This window comes from Eptatretus burgeri, chromosome 13, assembly GCF_056783735.1.
Source record: "Eptatretus burgeri isolate ZD-2024b chromosome 13, Ebu_testis_v1, whole genome shotgun sequence".
Lineage (NCBI taxonomy): Eukaryota > Metazoa > Chordata > Myxini > Myxiniformes > Myxinidae > Eptatretus > Eptatretus burgeri.
Window position 1 is genome coordinate 37,124,506 of NC_140973.1, and position 26,215 is coordinate 37,150,720.

Consider the following 26,215-nt stretch of genomic DNA (forward strand, 5'->3'; position numbering starts at 1 on the left):
CACTACCAGCATTGTTATCGCCACTCCGCCAAACCACCAGCATTACCAGTATTTTTATCGCCAAACCACTAAACCACCAGCACTACCAGCATTGTTATCGCCAAACCATCATCATTACCAGCATTGTTATCGCCAAACCACCATCACTACCAGCATTGTTATCGCCACTCCGCCAAACCACCAGCATTACCAGTATTGTTATCGCCAAACCACCATCACTACCAGCATTGTTATCGCCAAACCATCATCATTACCAGCATTGTTATCGCCAAACCACCATCACTACCAGCATTGTTATCGCCACTCCGCCAAACCACCAGCACGACCAGCATTGTTATCGCCAAACCATCATCATTACCAGCATTGTTATCGCCACTCCGCCAAACCACCAGCACTACCAGTATTGTTATCGCCAAACCACCAGCATTACCAGCATTGTTATCGCCAAACCATCATCATTACCAGCATTGTTATCGCCAAACCACCAGCACTACCAGTATTGTTATCGCCAAACCACCATCACTACCAGCATTGTTATCGCCACTCCGCCAAACCATCATCATTACCAGCATTGTTATCGCCAAACCATCATCATTACCAGCATTGTTATCGCCACTCCGCCAAACCACCAGCATTACCAGCATTGTTATCACCACTCCGCCAAACCATCATCATTACCAGTATTGTTGTCGCCACTCCGCCAAACCACCAGCACTACCAGCATTGTTATCGCCACTCCGCCAAACCACCAGCATTACCAGCATTGTTATCACCACTCCGCCAAACCACCAGCACTACCAGTATTGTTATCACCTCTCCACCAAACCACGAGCACTATCAGCATTGTTATTGCCACTCCGCCAAACCACCAGCATTACCAGTATTGTTATCGCCAAACCACTAAACCACCAGCACTACCAGCATTGTTATCACCACTCCGCCAAACCACCAGCACTACCAGTATTGTTATCGCCAAACCACCATCACTACCAGCATTGTTATCGCCACTCCGCCAAACCATCATCATTACCAGCATTGTTATCGCCACTCCGCCAAACCACCAGCATTACCAGCATTATTATCACCACTCCGCCAAACCATCATCATTACCAGTATTGTTATCGCCACACCGCCAAACCATCATCATTACCAGCATTGTTATCGCCACTCCGCCAAACCACCAGCACGACCAGCATTGTTATCGCCAAACCATCATCATTACCAGCATTGTTATCGCCACTCCGCCAAACCACCAGCACTACCAGTATTGTTATCGCCAAACCACCAGCATTACCAGCATTGTTATCGCCACTCCGCCAAACCACCAGCACTACCAGTATTGTTATCGCCAAACCACCATCACTACCAGCATTGTTATCGCCACTCCGCCAAACCATCATCATTACCAGTATTGTTATCGCCACTCCGCCAAACCATCATCACTACCAGTATTGTTATCACCACTCCGCCAAACCATCATCATTACCAGTATTGTTATCACCACTCCGCCAAACCACCAGCACTACCAGCATTGTTATCACCACTCCGCCAAACCACCAGCACTCCCAGCATTGTTATCGCCACTCCGCCAAACCATCATCATTACCAGTATTGTTATCGCCACTCCGCCAAACTACCAGCATTGTTATCGCCAAACCATCATCATTACCAGTATTGTTATCGCCACTCCGACAAACCACCATCATTACCAGCATTGTTATCGCCACTCCGACAAACCACCATCATTACCAGCATTGTTATCGCCACTCCGACAAACCATCATCATTACCAGCATTGTTATTGCCACTCCGCCAAACCACCAGCACGACCAGCATTGTTATCGCCAAACCATCATCACTACCAGCATTGTTATCGCCACTCCGCCAAACCACCAGCATTACCAGTATTGTTATCGCCCAACCACCAGCATTACCAGCATTGTTATTGCCACTCCGCCAAACCATCATCATTACCAGCATTGTTATCGCCACTCCGCCCAACCACCAGCACTACCAGCATTGTTATCGCCAAACCACTAAACCACCAGCACTACCAGCATTGTTATCACCACTCCGCCAAACCACCAGCATTACCAGTATTGTTATCGCCAAACCACCAGCACGACCAGCATTGTTATCGCCACTCCGCCAAACCACCAGCACCACCAGCATTGTTATCACCACTCCACCAAACCACGAGCATTACCAGCATTGTTATCGCCACTCCGCCAAACCACCAGCACTACCAGCATTGTTATCGCCACTCCGCCAAACCACCAGCACTACCAGATTTGTTATCGCCACTCCGCCAAACCACCAGCACGACCAGCACGACCAGCATTGTTATCGCCAAACCACCAAACCACCATCACTACCAGCATTGTTATCACCACTCCGCCAAACCATCATCATTACCAGCATTGTTATCGCCACTCCGCCCAACCACCAGCACTACCAGCATTGTTATCGCCAAACCACTAAACCACCAGCACTACCAGCATTGTTATCACCACTCCGCCAAACCACCAGCACTACCAGCATTGTTATCGCCAAACCACTAAACCACCAGCACTACCAGCATTGTTATCACCACTCCGCCAAACCACCAGCATTACCAGTATTGTTATCGCCAAACCACCAGCACGACCAGCATTGTTATCGCCACTCCGCCAAACCACCAGCACCACCAGCATTGTTATCACCACTCCACCAAACCACGAGCATTACCAGCATTGTTATCGCCACTCCGCCAAACCACCAGCACTACCAGCATTGTTATCGCCACTCCGCCAAACCACCAGCACTACCAGATTTGTTATCGCCACTCCGCCAAACCACCAGCACGACCAGCACGACCAGCATTGTTATCGCCAAACCACCAAACCACCATCACTACCAGCATTGTTATCACCACTCCGCCAAACCACCAGCATGACCAGCATTGTTATCGCCAAACCACCAAACCACCATCACTACCAGCATGACCAGCATTGTTATCGCCAAACCACCAAACCACCATCACTACCAGAATTGTTATCGCCAAACCACCAAACCACCAGCACGACCAGCATGACCAGCATTGTTATCGCCAAACCACCATCACTACCAGCATTGTTATCGCCACTCCGCCAAACCACCATCACTACCAGCATTGTTATCGACACTCCGCCAAACCAGCAGCACGACCAGCATTGTTATCGCCAAACCACCAAACCACCAGCACTACCAGCATTGTTATCACCACTCCACCAAACCACCAGCATTACCAGCATTGTTATCGCCACTCCACCAAACCACCAGCACTACCAGCATTGTTATCGCCACTCCCCCAAACCACCAGCACTCCCAGCATTGTTATCGCCACTCCGCCAAACCACCAGCACGACCAGCATTGTTATCGCCACACCACCAAACCACCATCACTACCAGCATTGTTATCACCACTCCGCCAAACCACCATCACTACCAGCATTGTTATCGCCACTCCACCAAACCACCAGCATTACCAGCATTGTTATCGCCACTCCGCCAAACCACCAGCACGACCAGCATTGTTATCACCTCTCCACCAAACCACCATCACTACCAGCATTGTTATCGCCACTCCGCCAAACCACCAGCACGACCAGCATTGTTATCGCCACTCCGCCAAACCACCACCACGACCAGCATTGTTATCACCACTCCGCCAAACTACCAGCATTACCAGCATTGTTATCGCCACTCCGCCAAACTACCAGCATTACCAGCATTGTTATAGCCACTCCACCAAACCACCAGCACTACCAGCATTGTTATCGCCACTCCCCCAAACCACCAGCACTCCCAGCATTGTTATCGCCACTCCGCCAAACCACCAGCACGACCAGCATTGTTATCGCCACACCACCAAACCACCATCACTACCAGCATTGTTATCACCACTCCGCCAAACCACCATCACTACCAGCATTGTTATCGCCACTCCACCAAACCACCAGCATTACCAGCATTGTTATCGCCACTCCGCCAAACCACCAGCACGACCAGCATTGTTATCACCTCTCCACCAAACCACCATCACTACCAGCATTGTTATCGCCACTCCGCCAAACCACCAGCACGACCAGCATTGTTATCGCCACTCCGCCAAACCACCACCACGACCAGCATTGTTATCGCCAAACCATCATCACTACCAGAATTGTTATCGCCACTCCCCCAAACCACCAGCACTACTAGCATTGTTATCGCCATTCCGCCAAACCACCAGCACGACCAGCATTGTTATCACCACTCCGCCAAACCACCATCACTACCAGCATTGTTATCGCCACTCCGCCAAACTACCAGCATTACCAGCATTGTTATCGCCACTCCGCCAAACCACCAGCATTACCAGCATTGTTATCGCCACTCCACCAAACCACCAGCACTACCAGCATTGTTATCGCCACTCCCCCAAACCACCAGCATTGTTATCGCCACTCCGCCAAACCACCAGCACGACCAGCATTGTTATCGCCAAACCATCATCATTACCAGCATTGTTATCGCCACTCCGCCAAACCACCAGCATTACCAGTATTGTTATCGCCAAACCACCAGCACTACCAGCATTGTTATCGCCAAACCACTAAACCACCAGCACTACCAGCATTGTTATCACCACTCCGCCAAACCACCAGCACTACCAGCATTGTTATCGCCACTCTGCCAAACCACCATCACTACCAGCATTGTTATCACCACTCCGCCAAACCACCATCACTACCAGCATTGTTATCGCCACTCCGCCAAACCACCAGCACTACCAGCATTGTTATCGCCACTCCGCCAAATCACCATCACTACCAGCATTGTTATCACCACTCCGCCAAACCATCATCATTACCAGCATTGTTATCGCCACTCCGCCAAACCATCATCATTACCAGCATTGTTATCGCCACTCCGCCAAACCACCAGCATTACCAGTATTGTTATCGCCAAACCACCATCACTACCAGCATTGTTATCGCCACTCCGCCAAACCACCAGCACTACCAGCATTGTTATCGCCACTCCGCCAAATCACCATCACTACCAGCATTGTTATCACCACTCCGCCAAACCATCATCATTACCAGCATTGTTATCGCCACTCCGCCAAACCACCAGCACTACCAGCATTGTTATCACCACTCCGCCAAACCACCAGCACTACCAGCATTGTTATCGCCACTCTGCCAAACCACCATCACTACCAGCATTGTTATCACCACTCCGCCAAACCACCATCACTACCAGCATTGTTATCGCCACTCCGCCAAATCACCAGCACGACCAGCATTGTTATCGCCAAACCATCATCACTACCAGCATTGTTATCGCCACTCCCCCAAACCACCAGCACTACTAGCATTGTTATCGCCACTCCGCCAAACCATCATCACTACCAGCATTGTTATCGCCACTCCCCCAAACCACCAGCACTACTAGCATTGTTATCGCCACTCCGCCAAACCACCAGCACTCCCAGCATTGTTATCACCACTCCGCCAAACCACCATCACTACCAGCATTGTTATCGCCACTCCGCCAAACCACCAGCATTACCAGTATTGTTATCGCCAAACCACCATCACTACCAGCATTGTTATCGCCAAACCATCATCATTACCAGCATTGTTATCGCCAAACCACCATCACTACCAGCATTGTTATCGCCAAACCATCATCACTACCAGCATTGTTATCGCCACTCCCCCAAACCACCAGCACTACTAGCATTGTTATCGCCACTCCGCCAAACCACCAGCACTCCCAGCATTGTTATCACCACTCCGCCAAACCATCATCACTACCAGCATTGTTATCGCCACTCCCCCAAACCACCAGCACTACTAGCATTGTTATCGCCACTCCACCAAACCACCAGCACTACCAGTATTGTTATCACCTCTCCACCAAACCACGAGCACTATCAGCATTGTTATTGCCACTCCGCCAAACCACCAGCATTACCAGTATTGTTATCGCCAAACCACTAAACCACCAGCACTACCAGCATTGTTATCACCACTCCGCCAAACCACCAGCACTACCAGTATTGTTATCGCCAAACCACCATCACTACCAGCATTGTTATCGCCACTCCGCCAAACCATCATCATTACCAGCATTGTTATCGCCAAACCATCATCATTACCAGCATTGTTATCGCCACTCCGCCAAACCACCAGCATTACCAGCATTATTATCACCACTCCGCCAAACCATCATCACTACCAGTATTGTTATCACCACTCCGCCAAACCATCATCATTACCAGTATTGTTATCACCACTCCGCCAAACCACCAGCACTACCAGCATTGTTATCACCACTCCGCCAAACCACCAGCACTCCCAGCATTGTTATCGCCACTCCGCCAAACCATCATCATTACCAGTATTGTTATCGCCACTCCGCCAAACCATCATCATTACCAGTATTGTTATCGCCACTCCGACAAACCACCATCATTACCAGCATTGTTATCGCCACTCCGACAAACCACCATCATTACCAGCATTGTTATCGCCACTCCGACAAACCATCATCATTACCAGCATTGTTATTGCCACTCCGACAAACCACCATCATTACCAGCATTGTTATCGCCACTCCGCCAAACCACCAGCACGACCAGCATTGTTATCGCCAAACCATCATCACTACCAGCATTGTTATCGCCACTCCGCCAAACCACCAGCATTACCAGTATTGTTATCGCCCAACCACCAGCATTACCAGCATTGTTATTGCCACTCCGCCAAACCATCATCATTACCAGCATTGTTATCGCCACTCCGCCCAACCACCAGCACTACCAGCATTGTTATCGCCAAACCACTAAACCACCAGCACTACCAGCATTGTTATCACCACTCCGCCAAACCACCAGCATTACCAGTATTGTTATCGCCAAACCACCAGCACGACCAGCATTGTTATCGCCACTCCGCCAAACCACCAGCACCACCAGCATTGTTATCACCACTCCACCAAACCACGAGCATTACCAGCATTGTTATCGCCACTCCGCCAAACCACCAGCACTACCAGCATTGTTATCGCCACTCCGCCAAACCACCAGCACTACCAGATTTGTTATCGCCACTCCGCCAAACCACCAGCACGACCAGCACGACCAGCATTGTTATCGCCAAACCACCAAACCACCATCACTACCAGCATTGTTATCACCACTCCGCCAAACCATCATCATTACCAGCATTGTTATCGCCACTCCGCCCAACCACCAGCACTACCAGCATTGTTATCGCCAAACCACCAAACCACCAGCACTACCAGCATTGTTATCACCACTCCGCCAAACCACCAGCACTACCAGCATTGTTATCGCCAAACCACTAAACCACCAGCACTACCAGCATTGTTATCACCACTCCGCCAAACCACCAGCATTACCAGTATTGTTATCGCCACAAACCACCAGCACGACCAGCATTGTTATCGCCACTCCGCCAAACCACCAGCACCACCAGCATTGTTATCACCACTCCACCAAACCACGAGCATTACCAGCATTGTTATCGCCACTCCGCCAAACCACCAGCACTACCAGCATTGTTATCGCCACTCCGCCAAACCACCAGCACTACCAGATTTGTTATCGCCACTCCGCCAAACCACCAGCACGACCAGCACGACCAGCATTGTTATCGCCAAACCACCAAACCACCATCACTACCAGCATTGTTATCACCACTCCGCCAAACCACCAGCATGACCAGCATTGTTATCGCCAAACGAGCAAACCACCATCACTACCAGCATTGTTATCGCCACTCCGCCAAACCACCAGCACGACCAGCATTGTTATCGCCAAACCACCAAACCACCATCACTACCAGAATTGTTATCGCCAAACCACCAAACCACCAGCACGACCAGCATTGTTATCGCCACTCCGCCAAACCACCACCACGACCAGCATTGTTATCACCACTCCGCCAAACCACCATCACTACCAGCATTGTTATCGCCACTCCGCCAAACCACCATCACTACCAGCATTGTTATCGACACTCCGCCAAACCAGCAGCACGACCAGCATTGTTATCGCCAAACCACCAAACCACCAGCACTACCAGCATTGTTATCACCACTCCACCAAACCACCAGCATTACCAGCATTGTTATCGCCACTCCCCCAAACCACCAGCACGACCAGCATTGTTATCGCCACTCCCCCAAACCACCAGCACTCCCAGCATTGTTATCGCCACTCCGCCAAACCACCAGCACGACCAGCATTGTTATCGCCACACCACCAAACCACCATCACTACCAGCATTGTTATCACCACTCCGCCAAACCACCATCACTACCAGCATTGTTATCGCCACTCCGCCAAACTACCAGCATTACCAGCATTGTTATAGCCACTCCACCAAACCACCAGCACTACCAGCATTGTTATCGCCACTCCCCCAAACCACCAGCACTCCCAGCATTGTTATCGCCACTCCGCCAAACCACCAGCACGACCAGCATTGTTATCGCCACACCACCAAACCACCATCACTACCAGCATTGTTATCACCACTCCGCCAAACCACCATCACTACCAGCATTGTTATCGCCACTCCACCAAACCACCAGCATTACCAGCATTGTTATCGCCACTCCGCCAAACCACCAGCACGACCAGCATTGTTATCACCTCTCCACCAAACCACCATCACTACCAGCATTGTTATCGCCACTCCGCCAAACCACCAGCACGACCAGCATTGTTATCGCCACTCCGCCAAACCACCACCACGACCAGCATTGTTATCACCACTCCGCCAAACTACCAGCATTACCAGCATTGTTATCGCCACTCCGCCAAACCACCAGCATTACCAGCATTGTTATAGCCACTCCACCAAACCACCAGCACTACCAGCATTGTTATCGCCACTCCCCCAAACCACCAGCACTCCCAGCATTGTTATCGCCACTCCGCCAAACCACCAGCACGACCAGCATTGTTATCGCCACACCACCAAACCACCATCACTACCAGCATTGTTATCACCACTCCGCCAAACCACCATCACTACCAGCATTGTTATCGCCACTCCACCAAACCACCAGCATTACCAGCATTGTTATCGCCACTCCGCCAAACCACCAGCACGACCAGCATTGTTATCACCTCTCCACCAAACCACCATCACTACCAGCATTGTTATCGCCACTCCGCCAAACCACCATCACTACCAGCATTGTTATCGCCACTCCGCCAAACCACCACCACGACCAGCATTGTTATCGCCAAACCATCATCACTACCAGAATTGTTATCGCCACTCCCCCAAACCACCAGCACTACTAGCATTGTTATCGCCATTCCGCCAAACCACCAGCACGACCAGCATTGTTATCACCACTCCGCCAAACCACCATCACTACCAGCATTGTTATCGCCACTCCGCCAAACTACCAGCATTACCAGCATTGTTATCGCCACTCCGCCAAACCACCAGCATTACCAGCATTGTTATCGCCACTCCACCAAACCACCAGCACTACCAGCATTGTTATCGCCACTCCCCCAAACCACCAGCATTGTTATCGCCACTCCGCCAAACCACCAGCACGACCAGCATTGTTATCGCCACACCACCAAACCACCATCACTACCAGCATTGTTATCACCACTCCGCCAAACCACCATCACTACCAGCATTGTTATCGCCACTCCGCCAAACCACCAGCATTACCAGCATTGTTATCGCCACTCCGCCAAACCACCAGCACGACCAGCATTGTTATCACCTCTCCACCAAACCACCATCACTACCAGCATTGTTATCGCCACTCCGCCAAACCACCAGCACGACCAGCATTGTTATCGCCAAACCATCATCACTACCAGAATTGTTATCGCCACTCCCCCAAACCACCAGCACTACTAGCATTGTTATCGCCATTCCGCCAAACCACCAGCACTACCAGAATTGTTATCACCAAACCACCATCACTACCAGCATTGTTATCGCCACTCCGCCAAACCATCATCATTACCAGTATTGTTATCGCCAAACCACCATCACTACCAGCATTGTTATCGCCACTCCGCCAAACCACCAGCACGACCAGCATTGTTATCGCCAAACCATCATCACTACCAGCATTGTTATTGCCACTCCCCCAAACCACCAGCACTACTAGCATTGTTATCGCCACTCCGCCAAACCACCAGCACTCCCAGCATTGTTATCACCACTCCGCCAAACCACCATCACTACCAGCATTGTTATCGCCACTCCGCCAAACCACCAGCATTACCAGTATTGTTATCGCCAAACCACCAGCACTACCAGCATTGTTATTGCCACTCCGCCAAACCACCAAACCACCAGCATTGTTATCGCCACTCCGCCAAACCACCAAACCACCAGCATTGTTATCGCCACTCCGCCAAACCACCAGCACTACCAGCATTGTTATCGCCAAACCACTAAACCACCAGCACTACCAGCATTGTTATCACCACTCCGCCAAACCACCAAACCACCAGCATTGTTATTGCCACTCCGCCAAACCACCAAACCACCAGCATTGTTATCGCCACTCCACCAAACCACCAGCACTACCAGCATTGTTATCGCCAAACCACTAAACCACCAGCACTACCAGCATTGTTATCACCACTCCGCCAAACCACCAGCATTACCAGTATTGTTATCGCCAAACCACCAGCACGACCAGCATTGTTATCGCCAAACCATCATCACTACCAGCATTGTTATCGCCACTCCGCCAAACCACCATCACTACCAGCATTGTTATCGCCACTCCGCCAAACCACCATCACTACCAGCATTGTTATCGCCACTCCGCCAAACCACCATCACTACCAGCATTGTTATCGCCACTCCGCCAAACCACCAGCACTACCAGCATTGTTATCGCCAAACCACCAAACCACCAGCATTGTTATCGACACTCCGCCAAACCACCAGCACTACCAGCATTGTTATTGCCACACCACCAAACCACCAGCATTGTTATCGCCAAACCACCAAACCACCAGCACTACCAGCATTGTTATCGCCACTCTGCCAAACCACCAGCACTACCAGAATTGTTATCACTGCACTGCCAGAGTTGTACCAGCAGCCCCACATATCGCATCCATGGAACCAATCACGATGACTGGATCGCAGAGTGCCAGCCAATTGGCATGGCTGTATCACAAAAAGCGGATATGTGAGCTAACAGAAGCAAGAGCAATAAGATCCCTGGCAGAGCAGTTCAGAGTAGAGATGAGTCCAGTACTGAGGAGGAAAGATTAATTGAGTCCAGTACTGAGGAGGTGAGATGAGTTGAGTCCAGTATTGAGGAGGAAAGATGATTCCAGTTCTGAGAAGTGGATTTCGTTCAAGAGGTCAGCTGCTCCGAGAGCAACTTCCAGGTAAACCACGCCAAGCGCAGTGCCTGTGGAACGCAATGGGACGAGTGCTGAGAATGCAGTGGGATGGGTGCAGAGTAGCAGGTGAACGCAACGCGGAGACGCGGGCTCCCAGGCGTGGTCACCACCTCCCCATGGACAGTATGCGCTTTTTAGAACAAACCATAAAAAGGGTTAGCCATGATTCTCCCTGGAACTGACTTCTCTCCCTCCATGTCTTACACACGCATCCTACACCCTTGCACCTTCTGGCGCACACACCTCATTGACTCGACCTGGGTTTGTGGAGTGTCACCCGAGTCTACAACATTTCTTTTCAGAATTTGCATTGCACGCATCTGCCTACACCCCATTAATGGCTCACGTACGGGTTAAGCTGGGGTTGACACCACACCCTACCTACTTCGCTTCTCTGTCGAACAACATTTCTTCTCTCCTTCTCCCAGAATGCTTGAGGCACCTGTGCACGTACATTCGTGATAAGATGACTGACTAAGGGGCTTACGTGTCGGGGCAAGTTCTTTCTTTGTGACTTTGTTTTTGCTTTATGAATACCTGCTTTTACTCAATATTTTGTAAACTCTTTCCAACCTGCCAGATCGTCTTTTCCTCCATTGGTTAGACAGAGTGTGTAAATATTGGATGGGAGTTGGGCCCCGCAGTTTTGTTATGCTTAGTATTAGCCATCGCCTCACTGACAGCATCGCTCGGCCGTTGTTGTTGACAGGAGTGGGTGTTGAAAGTGCAGGCCTTATCTGGGGGGATTAATTTGCCGGGAAGGTGACGTGAAATTTGGCCGCAAGGACCCTGTCCAAATTAATCCTCGCAGACGGCATCTGGTTGCACAGCAACCCTTTGTGTTGCAGAGTTATCTGCGACTTGTCAACTTCAGGGTAATCTGTCAAGAAGCCCCCCTCGCGACCTGGACAGGCAGAACCCGTAACAGTATATTTAGTCTTTGAATGCAAAATCTAGGCTCATGGAAGAGTGAGGTCACGGAGGAGTAACACACTGACAATGAGACCACAAGTGGATGCAACAAGCAAGGAGATGAATGGACAGACACAGAGAGAGACATATATATATATATATATATATATATATATATATATATATATATATATATATATATCAACCTGTAAGTAGAGGTAGTAAAGGTAATGAGAGTAGAAAGATCATGGATAGCGATGGAGGATGACCTGTGATGGTACTGTAAAATCTATTAAATCTACAGCCCATTCACCATCCATGAATGAACTTCCACTTGCCTGCAGGAACGTGTTGGGAGCAGCTTTTGATACGAGTACCATGAAAAGAATAGCAATGGGAACTCCAAAATCACCAACAAGCCTCCGTATCTGCATCCCACACATCCCGTCTCAAAATGGCCGTGCCACGTCATGCTGCATCTCAAGGTGAATTGTGTGCATTGCAATGTGATAATGATGATACCACTTGATGTGTGTGTGTGCGTGTGTGTGTGTGTGTGTGTGTGTGTGTGTGTGTGTGTGTGTGTGTGTGTGTGTGTGTGTGTGTGTGTGTGTGTGTGTGTGTGTGTGTGTGTGTGTGTGTGTGTGTGTGTGTGTGTGTGTATGTGTGTGTGTGTGTGTGTGTATGTGTGTGTGTGTGTGTGTGTGTGTGTGTGTGTGTGTGTGTGTGTGTGTGTGTGTGCGCGCGCGTGCGTGCGTGCGTGTTTGTTTGACGGGCTACTCCTCCTACAGTTTTCGGCTGATAACATTCAGACTTGCTACATGGGATCAGCATGGCCCCACATTGACCCCATTTAGTGCGTTAGGGTGTTTTTATCTTTGCTGGTGGAGACAAATTCTTGATGTAAATGTGTATCGTGTGGCGCCACTCTGGGCCGGGGGAGGGTATTGGAAGTCCCCACATTTTGGAGAGGCATTTTGAATTACATGTTTGAATAAGGATAATAACATCATGCCCCTTGGATGCTCCCATCAGGAGCGGGTGCTTCTCGTTTAGAAGAATGAGAGGTGATGCTGAAAATCAACAGAGGGAATCAAGTTGTTCCAGCCATGAACTTACCTTTCCAGGCAGGAAGTGGCTGTTTTTGAAGGAGCACAGATACAATGCAAGACAGAAAGTCCCCACAGTGAGAGCAGTGGACAGCAGTGCCGTGTTTGGCTGCGGTATTGCACCAGGCGCTGGCGTCAAGTTGGTAGCATTTGTGAGGTTCGAAACTTTTCCGAAGTTAAATGAATAGGATGTTAGCAATGGGTGGTTTTGGAAAATCTATGGAGAAAGAAAGCGGAACTTGAGTTGAAACACGTTTCAAACAGCAGATCCTTACCTATAACCCTAGAGCAAAGGAAGGAAGCTTCCTTCACCTGGCAAGCATCTCCTTATCTCCACCTACCATTCTTTAACTCTGCCTGACATTATAGTTGTTAATGGTTATCCTTATGTCATTGTTAACAGAATTGCTGTTGTGTATTAGCAAGTTCCATGGCAAGTATTTGCTTAAGCAACTTGGGTATAATAACTGTGGTTAACCAGTCTCTTTTGTGGTAGGAAACCACCTTATTTTTAAGGGTGCTACCATATCACTGCTTTCCTTCAGTATGTCAGGAGCAGTCATTTGGTTTTACAATCCTTGGCTTTACTACTCACAGAGTAGTAGCTATCGACAAGGTGCAGAGTTCCTCAGTGGAGTTTCTTAAACAATCAAACCACCTCATTCTCAGCGAATGAAGTTGAATGGTTTCTTATTCTTTCTTTCTTTTTTTTTCCAACATTCTCCCAAATCTATTTTATAAATTAATGCTACAAAAGACTGTTAGACTTTCCTGTTCACAAAAGCACATAGCTTCCAGGTTCAAATCCCATAAACCATTGATTTGTCCATATTCTCGTCACGTGATATTTCATGTGACACAAGTACAAGCTGCACCTTGAGTCTAAGACACCGTGAAAACAACGTTCATGAACAGTGCTGAGATGCTGGACCTGATGTAACTTGGCAAAAGTCTCAAAGATGAAGATGATGGAGATAAACAAGGAGAATATCTCTTGGGTAAAGCGGGAGATGAAACGGACAAGGATGCTTCCCTCCATTCCGACAGAAACCACCGCAATCAGTGCCAGCCACAACCCAATCCATACCCTACCAGTCAGGTAGTCCACACCTTGATCCTGGCAAAACTGTAACAATACTCATTAATGACAAGTTTGTTATTTGGAAGTATCGGACACATTGCCTGCTTTATAATCTGAATTATAATTTGAATTTCTTTCATAAAAAAATTATATGTGGAGCATTCAAAAATTTAAATGAAACTTCACATACATGTTCCCCAAGGCTTGGGAATGCCAAGGGTGTTCACAAATACTTGATGGGTCACATGATTTGGCTGCCATATTGGATTGAAGGAAAATATTTTTTTAATTCTCTCTTGAACCGCTGTATCAATCCATGTGAAACTTTATAATTATGATCTAGTAGTGATAGGAAATATATGTTTTTAAGTTTCAACCTGATCGGACGCATGATATGACAGCCAGAATAATTCAATTTTTTGAATCTGTGTTCTTTTTTTATTTATTTTTATTTTTTGAATAAGGCTCACTTGGCTGCACCTGGATGGGTTTGAGGGTACAAGAGTAGCAGTTGAAATCTGAGTACTATCCAGGTTCCTCTTGATGACTCCATCTTTGCTTTTTGCCTGTTTGGATTCTTGCTGGTGACTCCAAGGCAGGACCGATTTTATTTGGTCTTCCATCTGATCTAATTTTTATTTTTTTTAAATCTCATTCTGAATTCATTTGAATAAAGAGGACATAATGGGTCAGGTGTCCGATCAAAGCAGGGTTGCATCAAAGCGGGACGTCTTGGTACCCGGTCATCACGACCAGCAGTTATAAAGTGGCAGTTCTAATATTAAGAGCGCACATCAAAAACTGTTCAACGGAGGAAATTTAAACTTTATCACATGTTACGTACATAACCATTTGATATAGCGCATATTGAGCGTACATCGAAAACCGTTCAACAGAGGAAATCGAAACTTTACCACGTTACATGACCATTTGATATAGTGCATATTACTTGAATGATGCGCACAAACTCCCTCAGATCTTTCATGGTGAATTAAACCAAGCCGAATGGCGAGAGACAATATCACTTCCTCGTGTTAGAAATTAGATTCATTGTAATCGCTTCAGTCTTTACTGTGTGTGCTAAGCTGGTGAAAAAAAGCAAAGAAGAAGAAGTGCAATTTGGCATTTTAACGATCTGCAGATTTATACTTTATCGATCTATTCTGGTGTCTTTATCAAACTCGGTATTTATGAAAACACTCAAGAACGAGGATAAAAGCTACTTTGTGGAGGCTTATGAATGTACTCTCGAGCAGACTTTTCAAAGTATAATTTGTACACATTTAGCTCAGAAATGTAGAGAGATGCAACTTCAAATTTGTTGCCAGAAGAGTTGGCTCACACCAAGTCCTTCTCAAGACTGTGCAGGGTACGTATTCTATGAATACCGTCTCGTTAAATGATGCTTTCCAATCAAACTTAATACATCAAGTCTTCCCAAACTACTCCAAAGTGATAAACCTAAGAAAATGTCGATAAAATATGAATAAGTTGAATTAACAGAGAAAATCAGATGATTCTCAGTTGCATAAGTATTCAAACCCTTCCCCTAATTAACCCGAAATCACTTCAGGAGCAAATTATTTGTTTGAAAGGCTACAAAATAAGTGTAATAGGTTTAACCTGTATGTAATCAGTGGTTTAACTTAAAAATTAATCTCCAACACTTATCTAAGGAGCTTTAAGATGCAACTCACTTAGTCAACCAACAAGGCAAACATGAAGTGGTGGAGAAGTACCGTTCAGGAGAGGGCTATAAGAAGATTTTGAAGTTACTCATTATCCCTTTGAGTATGATGAAATCCATCATGAAGAAGTGGAAGACATTTCATACCACCCAGACTCTACCCAGATCAGGTCGCCCATCCAAACTCAGCAGCCGACAAGCAGGAAACTGATTTGGGATGTCTCTGTAAATCCAACAATGACTTTGAAAGATTTGCAAGGCTCTATGTCTGAAATGAGGGTCAGTGTTCATCAATTAACAATATCCTGCTCCCTTCACAAAGCTGGCCTCCATGCAGAGGTGGCAAGAAAGAAGCCATTACTGAAAAGGTGCATCTAAAAGCTCATATGGAGTTTGTGGAAAAAGCATCTTAATGATTGATACTGCAGGCATGTGGAGAAGTTTGTGGTCAGAAGAAACAAAAAATTGACTTTTTGGTCTAAATTCAAAGTGGTACGTCTGCTGCAAGCCTAACCCTCCACATTACCCGAGCAACACCATCCATACTATCAAGCATGGTGGTGGCAACATCATGTTATGGAGCTACTTTTCATCAGCAGGGACTGGCAAGCTTGAAAAGGATGGAAGGGACAATGGATGATGCAAAGTACAGCAGAATCCTTGATGACAACCTGCTTGATTCAGCCATGAGTCTGAAACTGGGTAGGAGATTCACATTTCAGCAGGACAGTGATCTGAAGCACAAAGCTAAAGCCACACTGGAGTGGCTGAATAAAAAGAAAATAAATGTTTCTGAGTGGCCCGGTCAAAGTTATGACTTAAACTCAATTGTATATTTATGGTGAGACTTGAAGAATGTAGTCCATCGACGATACTCTTCAAACTTGGCAGAGCTAGAACAATTTTCAGATGAAGAATGGGCAAAGATTTCACCATGTCACTGTGCAAAGCTGGTAGAGATCTATCCCAAAAAGACTCATAGCAGTCATTGCTGTAAAAGGTGCTTCCACCAAGTACTGAACTCAGGGGTTAAATACTTTTACAACCAGTGAATTTTGATTTGTACATGTTTTTGAAGGTATTCCTGACTTGTAACCTCCATCAAATGATAGCGGAGTTTGGTTTGATCTCCTCAGTTCGAAATAAAAAAGTTCATTTGGAAAAATAAAAATAAAAATAGTTTTTTGATCATTTGGAATTCCTCAAAATGTGGCATTATTGGTAGGGGGCGGGGGGGTGAATACTTTTGGTTGGGGGCGGGGGGGGTGAATACTTTTGTAGGCCACTGTATGTATATATATATATATATATATATATATATATATATATATATATATATATATATATATATATATTGTTACGGTTCTAGGAACCATATGCATACAAGACATACAGTTGTCCCGGAGTTAGTTATGCCATTAAGTATATGTGCAGATTGAACCCCTCCTTGTGTGTAGTAGGGAAGCAAAAGGGGGTACGTTGCGATGTTTTTTTAATTAGATTAATAAATCTTTATATCTCCTCCATCACGATTCACTGTCCACCTAAGTCTCTGAAGCCTCATTGTTCCGAGGCAGAATCTTCACATCCGCAGTTTCTTTTCGGCTTCTCCAAACGTTCCAATTCAATCTTGGTTGTACCACCGTCCACCTTCCTCAAACATGCGTGAAGTGGGCTGGTTTTCCCGGCCTAGTCGAAATCTCGCCCAGAAAGGGCGGACCCCATGAAGGCCTTGTCCAATCAGGGCGGACGGTGACGTCAGCTTCGCCAAGGCCTCTCCCCGCCCAGGGGAATCTATAAATTACGACACCATCCTCAGAGTAAAATGAGAGAGTTCGGTGGGTTCGTTGGCTGGTTGCAAAGAAAGAAGGAAGGTCGTTAGTTGAGTTGGTCCTTTGGTTGATGGTTGAAGAAGGAAGGTCGTGATCACGGGGTGCCTGCCCACGTCTCACCTCGGTGGCCCATCTGTTGTGCTGGTCCGAGTACACCCGACCTTGACCGGGTCTCTCGTTGGGTCCTGTCTGCTGCCCCGTTCTACCTTGGACTTCGCGCTCTCCACCTGGGCTCCTTCGCAGACAAGGTCTCCACACGTGCGGCTGTGGGCCGAACTGCACGACCTCTGTCAGGTGCCGCACCATGGAGCGTCCCTTCTCTCGGAACGTTCAGGTACCTAAAAAATTGCAACCTCAGCTCCCTCCCTCCCTGGCTGCAAAAGTCCTTTGCCATTCAACTGGGGTTTATTTTGTCTGAGTGTGTATCTGAGTGTGTGGCGCCTGTCTTATAAGTAGCATTGTATAAGTTATTTGATCATTGTAAATCTTGCCTGTATTATTCTCACGACAAGTCTGCTCTGTGTCCTCTTTTGTAAGTTGCTGTAAAATTGTCGCACTACATCTCTCTTCTGTCCCCTGCATAACACACCAATAAACTTGTTCCTGTACCATATTAATTTTCTCGCTTAGTGTAAATAAATGATTGCAGAAATGTTCCCAGTTCGTTTTTGTCTTTTCCTTCATTGGTCCAGCATGGTTTGGATCTAAGTTTAGCCGGGTGTTTATCCCCGATAATCTGTTCATTCTAGCCGGTACGTCCTTGGCAGTTCCGCTTGGCTGCATCCGATCTGGAGTTGGTAGTTGGTACTCTACCATAGTTGGTAGCGTGATCCAGTTCGGGCAAGGCGTACCGAGGGCGTGGTTCCCCGGCAGTCGAAACCGCGTGGTTAATTAGGTAAACTGATTACACCTGGCAGGAAGACCCTACGCTACAGGTCAGGTCAGGTATGGGAGCATGTGCCAGAACAGCACGTCGCTGCGTCCACTTTCCGCCGGTACTCCAGGGGCCTCCGTCTGGCCATCCCCCAGGCAGATGCCAGGCCCATCCCCATCTCCTTGAGATGATGGTCAACCTGTTGCAACCATGAGGCACGTGGTCGACCCACTGGCCTCCTCTACTCATGAGACTCCCTCGCTGAGAGAATCTGGTAAGCAGGATCAGAGTCAGGAAAACGAGCCACATGTCCATACAGCCGCAACTGACGCTCACGGACAATGCAGGTAACAAATCTCATCCGAGTCTCTCTCAGCAACCGCTCGTTGGACACAAAATCCGACCAGCGATAGCCAAGGATTCTCCGAAGAGACCTGGTACCAAAGGAATTAAGTCTCCGTCTCAGATCCTTGGTCAGAGTCCAAGTCTCGCACCCATAGAGCAAGACTGGAAGTACCAAGGACCTGAAGACTCGGACTTTCGTCCTCCCGCACAGGTACCGGCAGCGCCACACCCCATGATCCAGTGAATCCATGACTCCCCAGGCCCGACCTAGACGTCTATTGACCTCTGACTCGCAGCCAGCAGAGACATGAATATCACTGCCAAGGTAAGTGAATCTCTCCACGACCTCAACATCCTCACCACAAACAGACACAGACAGGACAGCAGCATCCAAGATGTCACCGAAAGCCTGGATCTTAGTTTTGACCCAAGAAACCCGTAATCCCAATGGCTCCGACTCCTCATTCAGCTCCTCGAGGGCCCCCAAGAGGATGTCTAAAGTCTCTGCAAAGATGACTGCATCATCTGCAAAGTCAAGGTCCGAGATCTTGACATTCCCAAATGACGCACCGCAGCTTGATCTCTCCGACATCCTCCCTAAAATCCAGTCCATACAAGTGCTGAAAAGTGTGGGGGCAAGTACACATCCCTGACGAACTCCAGTAACAACTGGAAATAAGTCAGAGATGGTACCACCACACTTCACAGCACTCTCAGTACCAGAGTAGAGTTCAGACATCAGATCGATCAGTTTTGGTGGCACCCCACGAAGACCAAGAATCCTCCAGAGGACATCCCGATTCACTGAATCGAACGCTTTACAGAGATCAACATAGGCTGCAAGCAGCCCCTGCCGAAACTCTCGTCTGCGTTCGGTGAGGACACGAAGTGCAAGGATACGGTCAATCGTTGACCTCTTTGGTGTAAAGCCTGACTGCTCTGGACGCTGGTGCTCAAGCAGATGGTGGCGAACCCTATCAAGAATTATCCGAGCAAAGACCTTGCCCGGCACTGAGAGCAGCGTCACCCCTCGGTAGTTGTTGCAGTCTTGGCGATCACCCTTCCCTTTCCAGAGAGGGACAACAAGGCCCCTCTTCCAGTCAGTTGGGATGATGCCTGTGTTCCAGGCAGAGCACAAAACTGCATGCAACGACACGAGTGCAGCATTTCCACCAGCCTTGAGAAGTTCGGCATGGATGCCACAGATCCCTGGAGCTTTGCCCCGTTTCAACTGGTTCACCGCAGCCCGTGTTTCCACAAGCGTAGGTGGACCACAGTTGATTCGAGGGTCAGCAACAGGGATTGTAACACCCTTGACGTCCAACTCGACAGTTGGGGGATCAGCCTGGTACAACCGCTCAAAGTAACCGGCCCAGCGGGCCTTCACTTCAGACTCCTCTGTCAAGAGCCTACCACTCTCTGCTCGAACTGTAGTGCTCCGAGGGATGGGCTTGGATGAACGTAATGCGCGAATTCCCCTTTAAGCGGGACGAGAATCACCTGTCCACAGGTGATGCTCTACCCCCTCACAGATTCCTCGCACATAGGCCTCCTTGTCCACCCTCAGTGCACGTACAGTTTTACGCCTCAGCTCTCTGAACAGCTCAGCTCTGCCATTCAGCCTGGCCCTGCGACTCTGGTCAATGGTATCCAGTGTCCCTTGAGAGACAAAATTCTTCTTTGCCCTGCGGTGAGCTCCAAGGCATCCACCGGCAACATCAAGGACGGTGGTCTTGAAGGCGCTCCACAACTTTTCAGGACCCCCCAAAGCACCCAGACCCCCCAAGTGACCACTCAGCCTGTTCGCAAACTCCTCAGCTACTCTCTCATCCCTGAGCTTGGCAACATCCAGCCTCGGCTGGGATGGTACCATTCTCCAGGATTTAAGGTGCAGCTTTAGAGTTGCTACAACAAGCCTGTGGTCAGTATTGAGGAACTGAGCACTCCGGTAGACCCTGCAGTTCTGGATCATCCTCCAACGACCGTCAATGAGGACATGGTCAATCTCCTTTGCCACACCGCCAGCGTTGGAATACCAAGTCCAGCGATGAGCTTGCGGGCGCTGAAACCATGAACCAGCCACCCTAAGTCCATGACTTCTTGCAAAGTCAAGGAACTTAGTGCTATTCTGGTTCATAGTTCCTGACCCATGGGGACCAACACACACCTCATAACCGTCCCTATCAGTTCCAGTCGATGCATTGAAATTCCCCAAGACTAGAAGTGTATCTCCTCTGGGGCACTGATCAACCACAGACTCGAGTGTGGCGTAGAATGCATCCTTCACGGTGAGATCACTCGCCTCAGTCGGAGCATAAACAGAGACCAGGGAAATGACACCTAAGGAGTGACGAATCCTTAATCTCATAATACGCTCGTTGACCGGTGTTACCTCAATTATCATTGGGGTCAACTTATTGGACACAGCTACAGCAACTCCTTGGGCATGGTAACCATCAGAGCGACCAGACCAATAATAGGTGTAGCCACCCACCATTATCTCGCCGCAATCCGGTCTCCGAACCTCAGAGAGAGCTGCAATCCCGATGTCCAAACGCTTGAGCTCAGATGATAACAGAGACAGGTGATCATCCTCTCTTAGGGATAGGACATTCCAGGCACCCACCCGAAGGGACCGCCTCAGGTTAACCCAAGGAGACCGCCGTCTGGTGGACGACACCTCAGCACCACTCCGACACACTCTCCCGCAATCTGACCCAGGGATGTTACCCCGTGGTTTCCCTCCTATCAAAGATTGGGGGTCCCGAAAGCTTTGCCCCAATCCCGTCATCCGGTGAGCTGCCCTGCGAAGGGAAGCTGCACAGGAGGTACTCCCACGGAGTGGGTTTTCAGATTTTTTTGCGTTTTTGCGTTTTGCGGAATGAAAGGTTTTACGGTGGCCGGATGCAAATCCTGCCACCAACCTCCTAATAAGAAGTGACCCAACTGCAGGAGGACGTCCGCAGACACAGTTGGGCACTAGATATGGATGGCCGTTGGCTCACAAGGAGCTCCTCCGCCCTTTGACAGGTTTCGCCCTACGCTACGTGGTTGAAGTATTGGCATCCACAGTCGGTTAAACGACCCGCCGCGTCACGGAATTATCCGTGAGTGACGGCCTAAAATTCCGGGAGTCTGGTGGGAGATGACGTAACTTCCCCCACCTCGTGGTCATTCTCGCCACCGATCTCTGGCCCGCAACAACACACACACACACACACACACACACACACACACACACACACACACACACACGTATTTGTATGCACGCGCACAATTTTTGAGCATTTTCAACACATTAGACGAATTACAAATCTTCAACTCAGAACATCAATGATGTAACGGGCATGCCATCCACCCTGTCATACTGTGAAGAATGCCTCTTCAAAAACAAGCAGAGGCCCAGTGAAGCCAACAATAAGAAGAGGCTGGGCAGAGAGAAAAGCCATCACCAAGCCCTGAAGTGCTGTTGACATGATGAGTTCAGAGACTCCAATCATGTTCTTCGTTTTGTCAGCTGTGGAAGATGGATGGTGGGAGAAAGCAGAGTGTTTGCATTTTAGGAAAGGTTGTTGTACATGCATGAATCATTTAGCTATGCATTTCAGTATCCAAATAGTCACATGTTATTCAGTCCAGCAATGAATGGCTCTCTATGATGCAAAGGACACGATTGGGTTCAGGTCATTGGAAGCTGGTTCAGGTTGTGATCAGTGAAGAGGGAGCTGAGGGTCAGATATGGTTTGGGGAAAAGTAAGATTAAAGCCGATGACAGGTGTCACATTGCACCATTCTGATTCGATTCTCCTCTCATCCTTGATAGTTTCTTCATCAACACTTTGGCCTCGCAGTTTATCGTAGTGGCCTCGAAGGTCGACTTTTCTATAATGTAATTACCTGAAATAAGTAAAATTTAAAGGTTTCCAAAAGGAAATCGTATAAAAAAAATATAACTTCAGCTTCCAAAATTCAAATTATCACAAAATTAACACTCCCACACAAAGTTTTCTCTTCCAACAGGCATCTTTATACCCTCATTGTTTCCTACCATTTTGTGACTTCGCCTTCACACTTTAAAATCAGTCACCCGTGATTTGCCTCAACTGAAGCATCTTCACTGACTAGTTTAATCAAAGGATGGCATATTGCACTTCACAAATGGATTGCAAGTCTAATCTCAATGAAGATGTAAAATGAAGTGAAACACCCAATAAAAGGATATATATATATATATATATATATATATATATATATATATATATATATATATATATATATATATATATATATATACATATATATACATATATATATATATATATATATATATATATATACATATATATACATATATATATAAATATATATATATATATATATTGTTACGTTTGAGGGGGGGGTATGCATTCAAAGGGTAATTAGGATGTTTAATTAGGTATGCCATGCTGTTCGAGTTTACCAGGATCTCAATGTAATAAGTAGTAATTCAGTGGTGATAAGTTGTCTAGTAAATGTTCATTTCTTCAAGGGGGAAATGATAAATGTCACGTAATTAGATAGGGACACGGGATAGGGTAAGTGTGTCTGCGTAAACCCCTTTTGGTATTCTCTGAAGACTGGCCGTGACGTCACAGGACAGTACAGCGGATGGCTCCGCCCCGTGATCACGATTGGCAGAAGGCGACGGCAGTGGGCCAATAAACGGCTCGATTGGAGGTGACAGGGCAGAAGGATAAAAAGGTTCTGTTCGGGGTCGAAAAGGAAGAAGAAGAAGAAGATTACAACCAGAACGCTCGTGGTTTTTTTGGTGTGGAACCTGTGGCGGCAGAGAGCGTCCTGGTTGCTGTGCTGAGTTGATCGTGCTCTTGATCGTGTCTGGGAGCCTTGCCGAGCCTCGTGCCTCGCTTTGGTTGGCTCTGGGTTCTGCTGACTCGGAGTGCAGGGTCGGGCAGCGGGCGGACCTACCTCCCTCTCCTGCTCGCGGCTTGGCGCCGGAGCTGGTTCCCTGGCGGCTGTGGGCGGACTTGGGCCAGGACCAGGAGGTCGACAGCACCACGGTTTCTCCTGCCCCCCCCCCCCCTGACGAGAGCAAGGCCAGCTCGTCCGGCGCCGATCCAGGGACAGTTGCGTCCACACCACGGTCCAGCCTGACCACCAGAGATAGCTACGTTTTGTGTGTGTGTGTCTGCTTGGCGCCTTAGAGGGATTGAGAACTGTATATTCATTGGAATTGTCTGTGTTTTTCCCCACGCCCGATCCCACACCATCCCGTCGAATCGCCCCGGATCCCTCTTCTTGCCGAGTCTTGTTATTTCTTGTAATTATAAAAAAAGAATAAACATCATCAACTCAGTGAAAAGTGACTCGTGCCACCTTCCTCGTCCCGTTTGCGGTAGAGCGATTAGAACCGCCATGTTTGGGTTATAAATAAATAAACCGCCTCCATCGTTTCGGCTCATTCTACGTTGGCGGGACTGTTCAAGTCCCGTGGACGTCACAATATATTTATTTATTTGAAAAGCACATTCCATGAGCCAGTGAAGCACTGAAGACTATATGTCGATTAATCACATCCTGTTTGAACATTAGTTGCATACTACACAAACGTCTATAAATTACATACACTTGGAATGCTCTTTTCATAGTTCTGTTTTTGCAAATGGCCACTTGGCTGCTATGTAGCTATCATTTATTGGAGCATAGCTGTGCTGCTGATGCTGTGCCCCTCTACCGGTACACTGGTGCTCATTTCACCAACCTCAGATGGATGACAGGCTGAGTCAACCTCACCTGGTGTTAATTCAGCATCCAACAGGGCTTGAACTCAAGACTCTAGGGATCCCAAGCCAGCCACTCTATCCAGCCACGCTAGACTGCTGAGACTCGTTCGACCATTTAAGACCCTGAGGACCCTTTAAGTCCCCGATGATTCAAAAGTCCCCAAGGAACCGAAAGACCCGGAGGACCAAAAAGACCCCAAGGACACAAAAGGCCTTCTAGATCGCTTAGACCTTAACATCATTGAGCCCCTTACACCCATTAGACAGCTTAGACCCTTGACCATTTTGACCTTTTTATATCACAAATAAATTTCAAAAAACATAATATCACCGATATTATAAAAAAAATTGTAGAAAAGAAATGTTTATATTGTGTCTGGGGTAAATCATGACAACACAGCAAATCTGTGACGTCAATCTCTGCAACGACGTGTGGAGAAGCGAGCCAAATCAAACTAGTCTTTTAAACGGCATAGTTGTTGCTGCTGCTGTCATTGTGGCTGTCATTGTTGGATTCGATATATATATATATATATATATATATATATATATATATATATATATATATATATATATACATATATATATATATATATATATATACATATATATATATATATACATATATATATATATATATATACATATATATATATATACATATATATATATATACATATATATATATATATATATATATATATATACATATATATATATATATATATATACATATATATATATATATATATACATATATATATATATATACATATATATATATATATATATACATATATATATATATATATATATATATATATATATATATATATATACATATACATATATATATATATATATATATATATATATATATATATATATATATATATATATATATATATATATATATATATATATATATATATATATATATATATATATATATATATATATATATATATGCTAGATATCCCTTATTGTCGGGTTTTCCGGCTGTCTGTCTATGTGTGTATATGCGTGTCTGCAACGTGAGGCTCCACAGCACGAACCAGTGAACCAATTTCGATGAAACTTTGCCAACATATGCCATATGGTCTGGGAATGTGCGCGTTTGAATTTCGTTGCCTAGCAACCACCT

At 47.1% G+C, this 26,215-nt stretch overlaps 1 protein-coding gene across 6 annotated transcripts in view; it reads right to left on the reverse strand.

Moving 5' to 3' along the window:
- The window catches only part of LOC147014243 (anion exchange protein 2-like), a 120,526-nt gene that overhangs the window by 48,994 nt on the left and 45,317 nt on the right, over window positions 1–26,215 (reverse strand). For 3 of the 6 annotated variants that reach the window (XM_085852010.1, XM_085852009.1, XM_085852013.1), the window contains exons 9-12: window positions 22,660–22,808; window positions 14,404–14,598; window positions 13,483–13,689; window positions 12,702–12,791 (exon numbers count right to left, since the gene is read on the reverse strand). In XM_085852010.1, the coding sequence (XP_085708136.1) occupies window positions 12,702–12,791; window positions 13,483–13,689; window positions 14,404–14,598; window positions 22,660–22,808 (641 nt within the window). The remainder of the gene's footprint in view (window positions 1–12,701; window positions 12,792–13,482; window positions 13,690–14,403; window positions 14,599–22,659; window positions 22,809–26,215) is intronic. The other 3 variants (XM_085852012.1, XM_085852011.1, XM_085852014.1) reach the window with 3 other exon arrangements.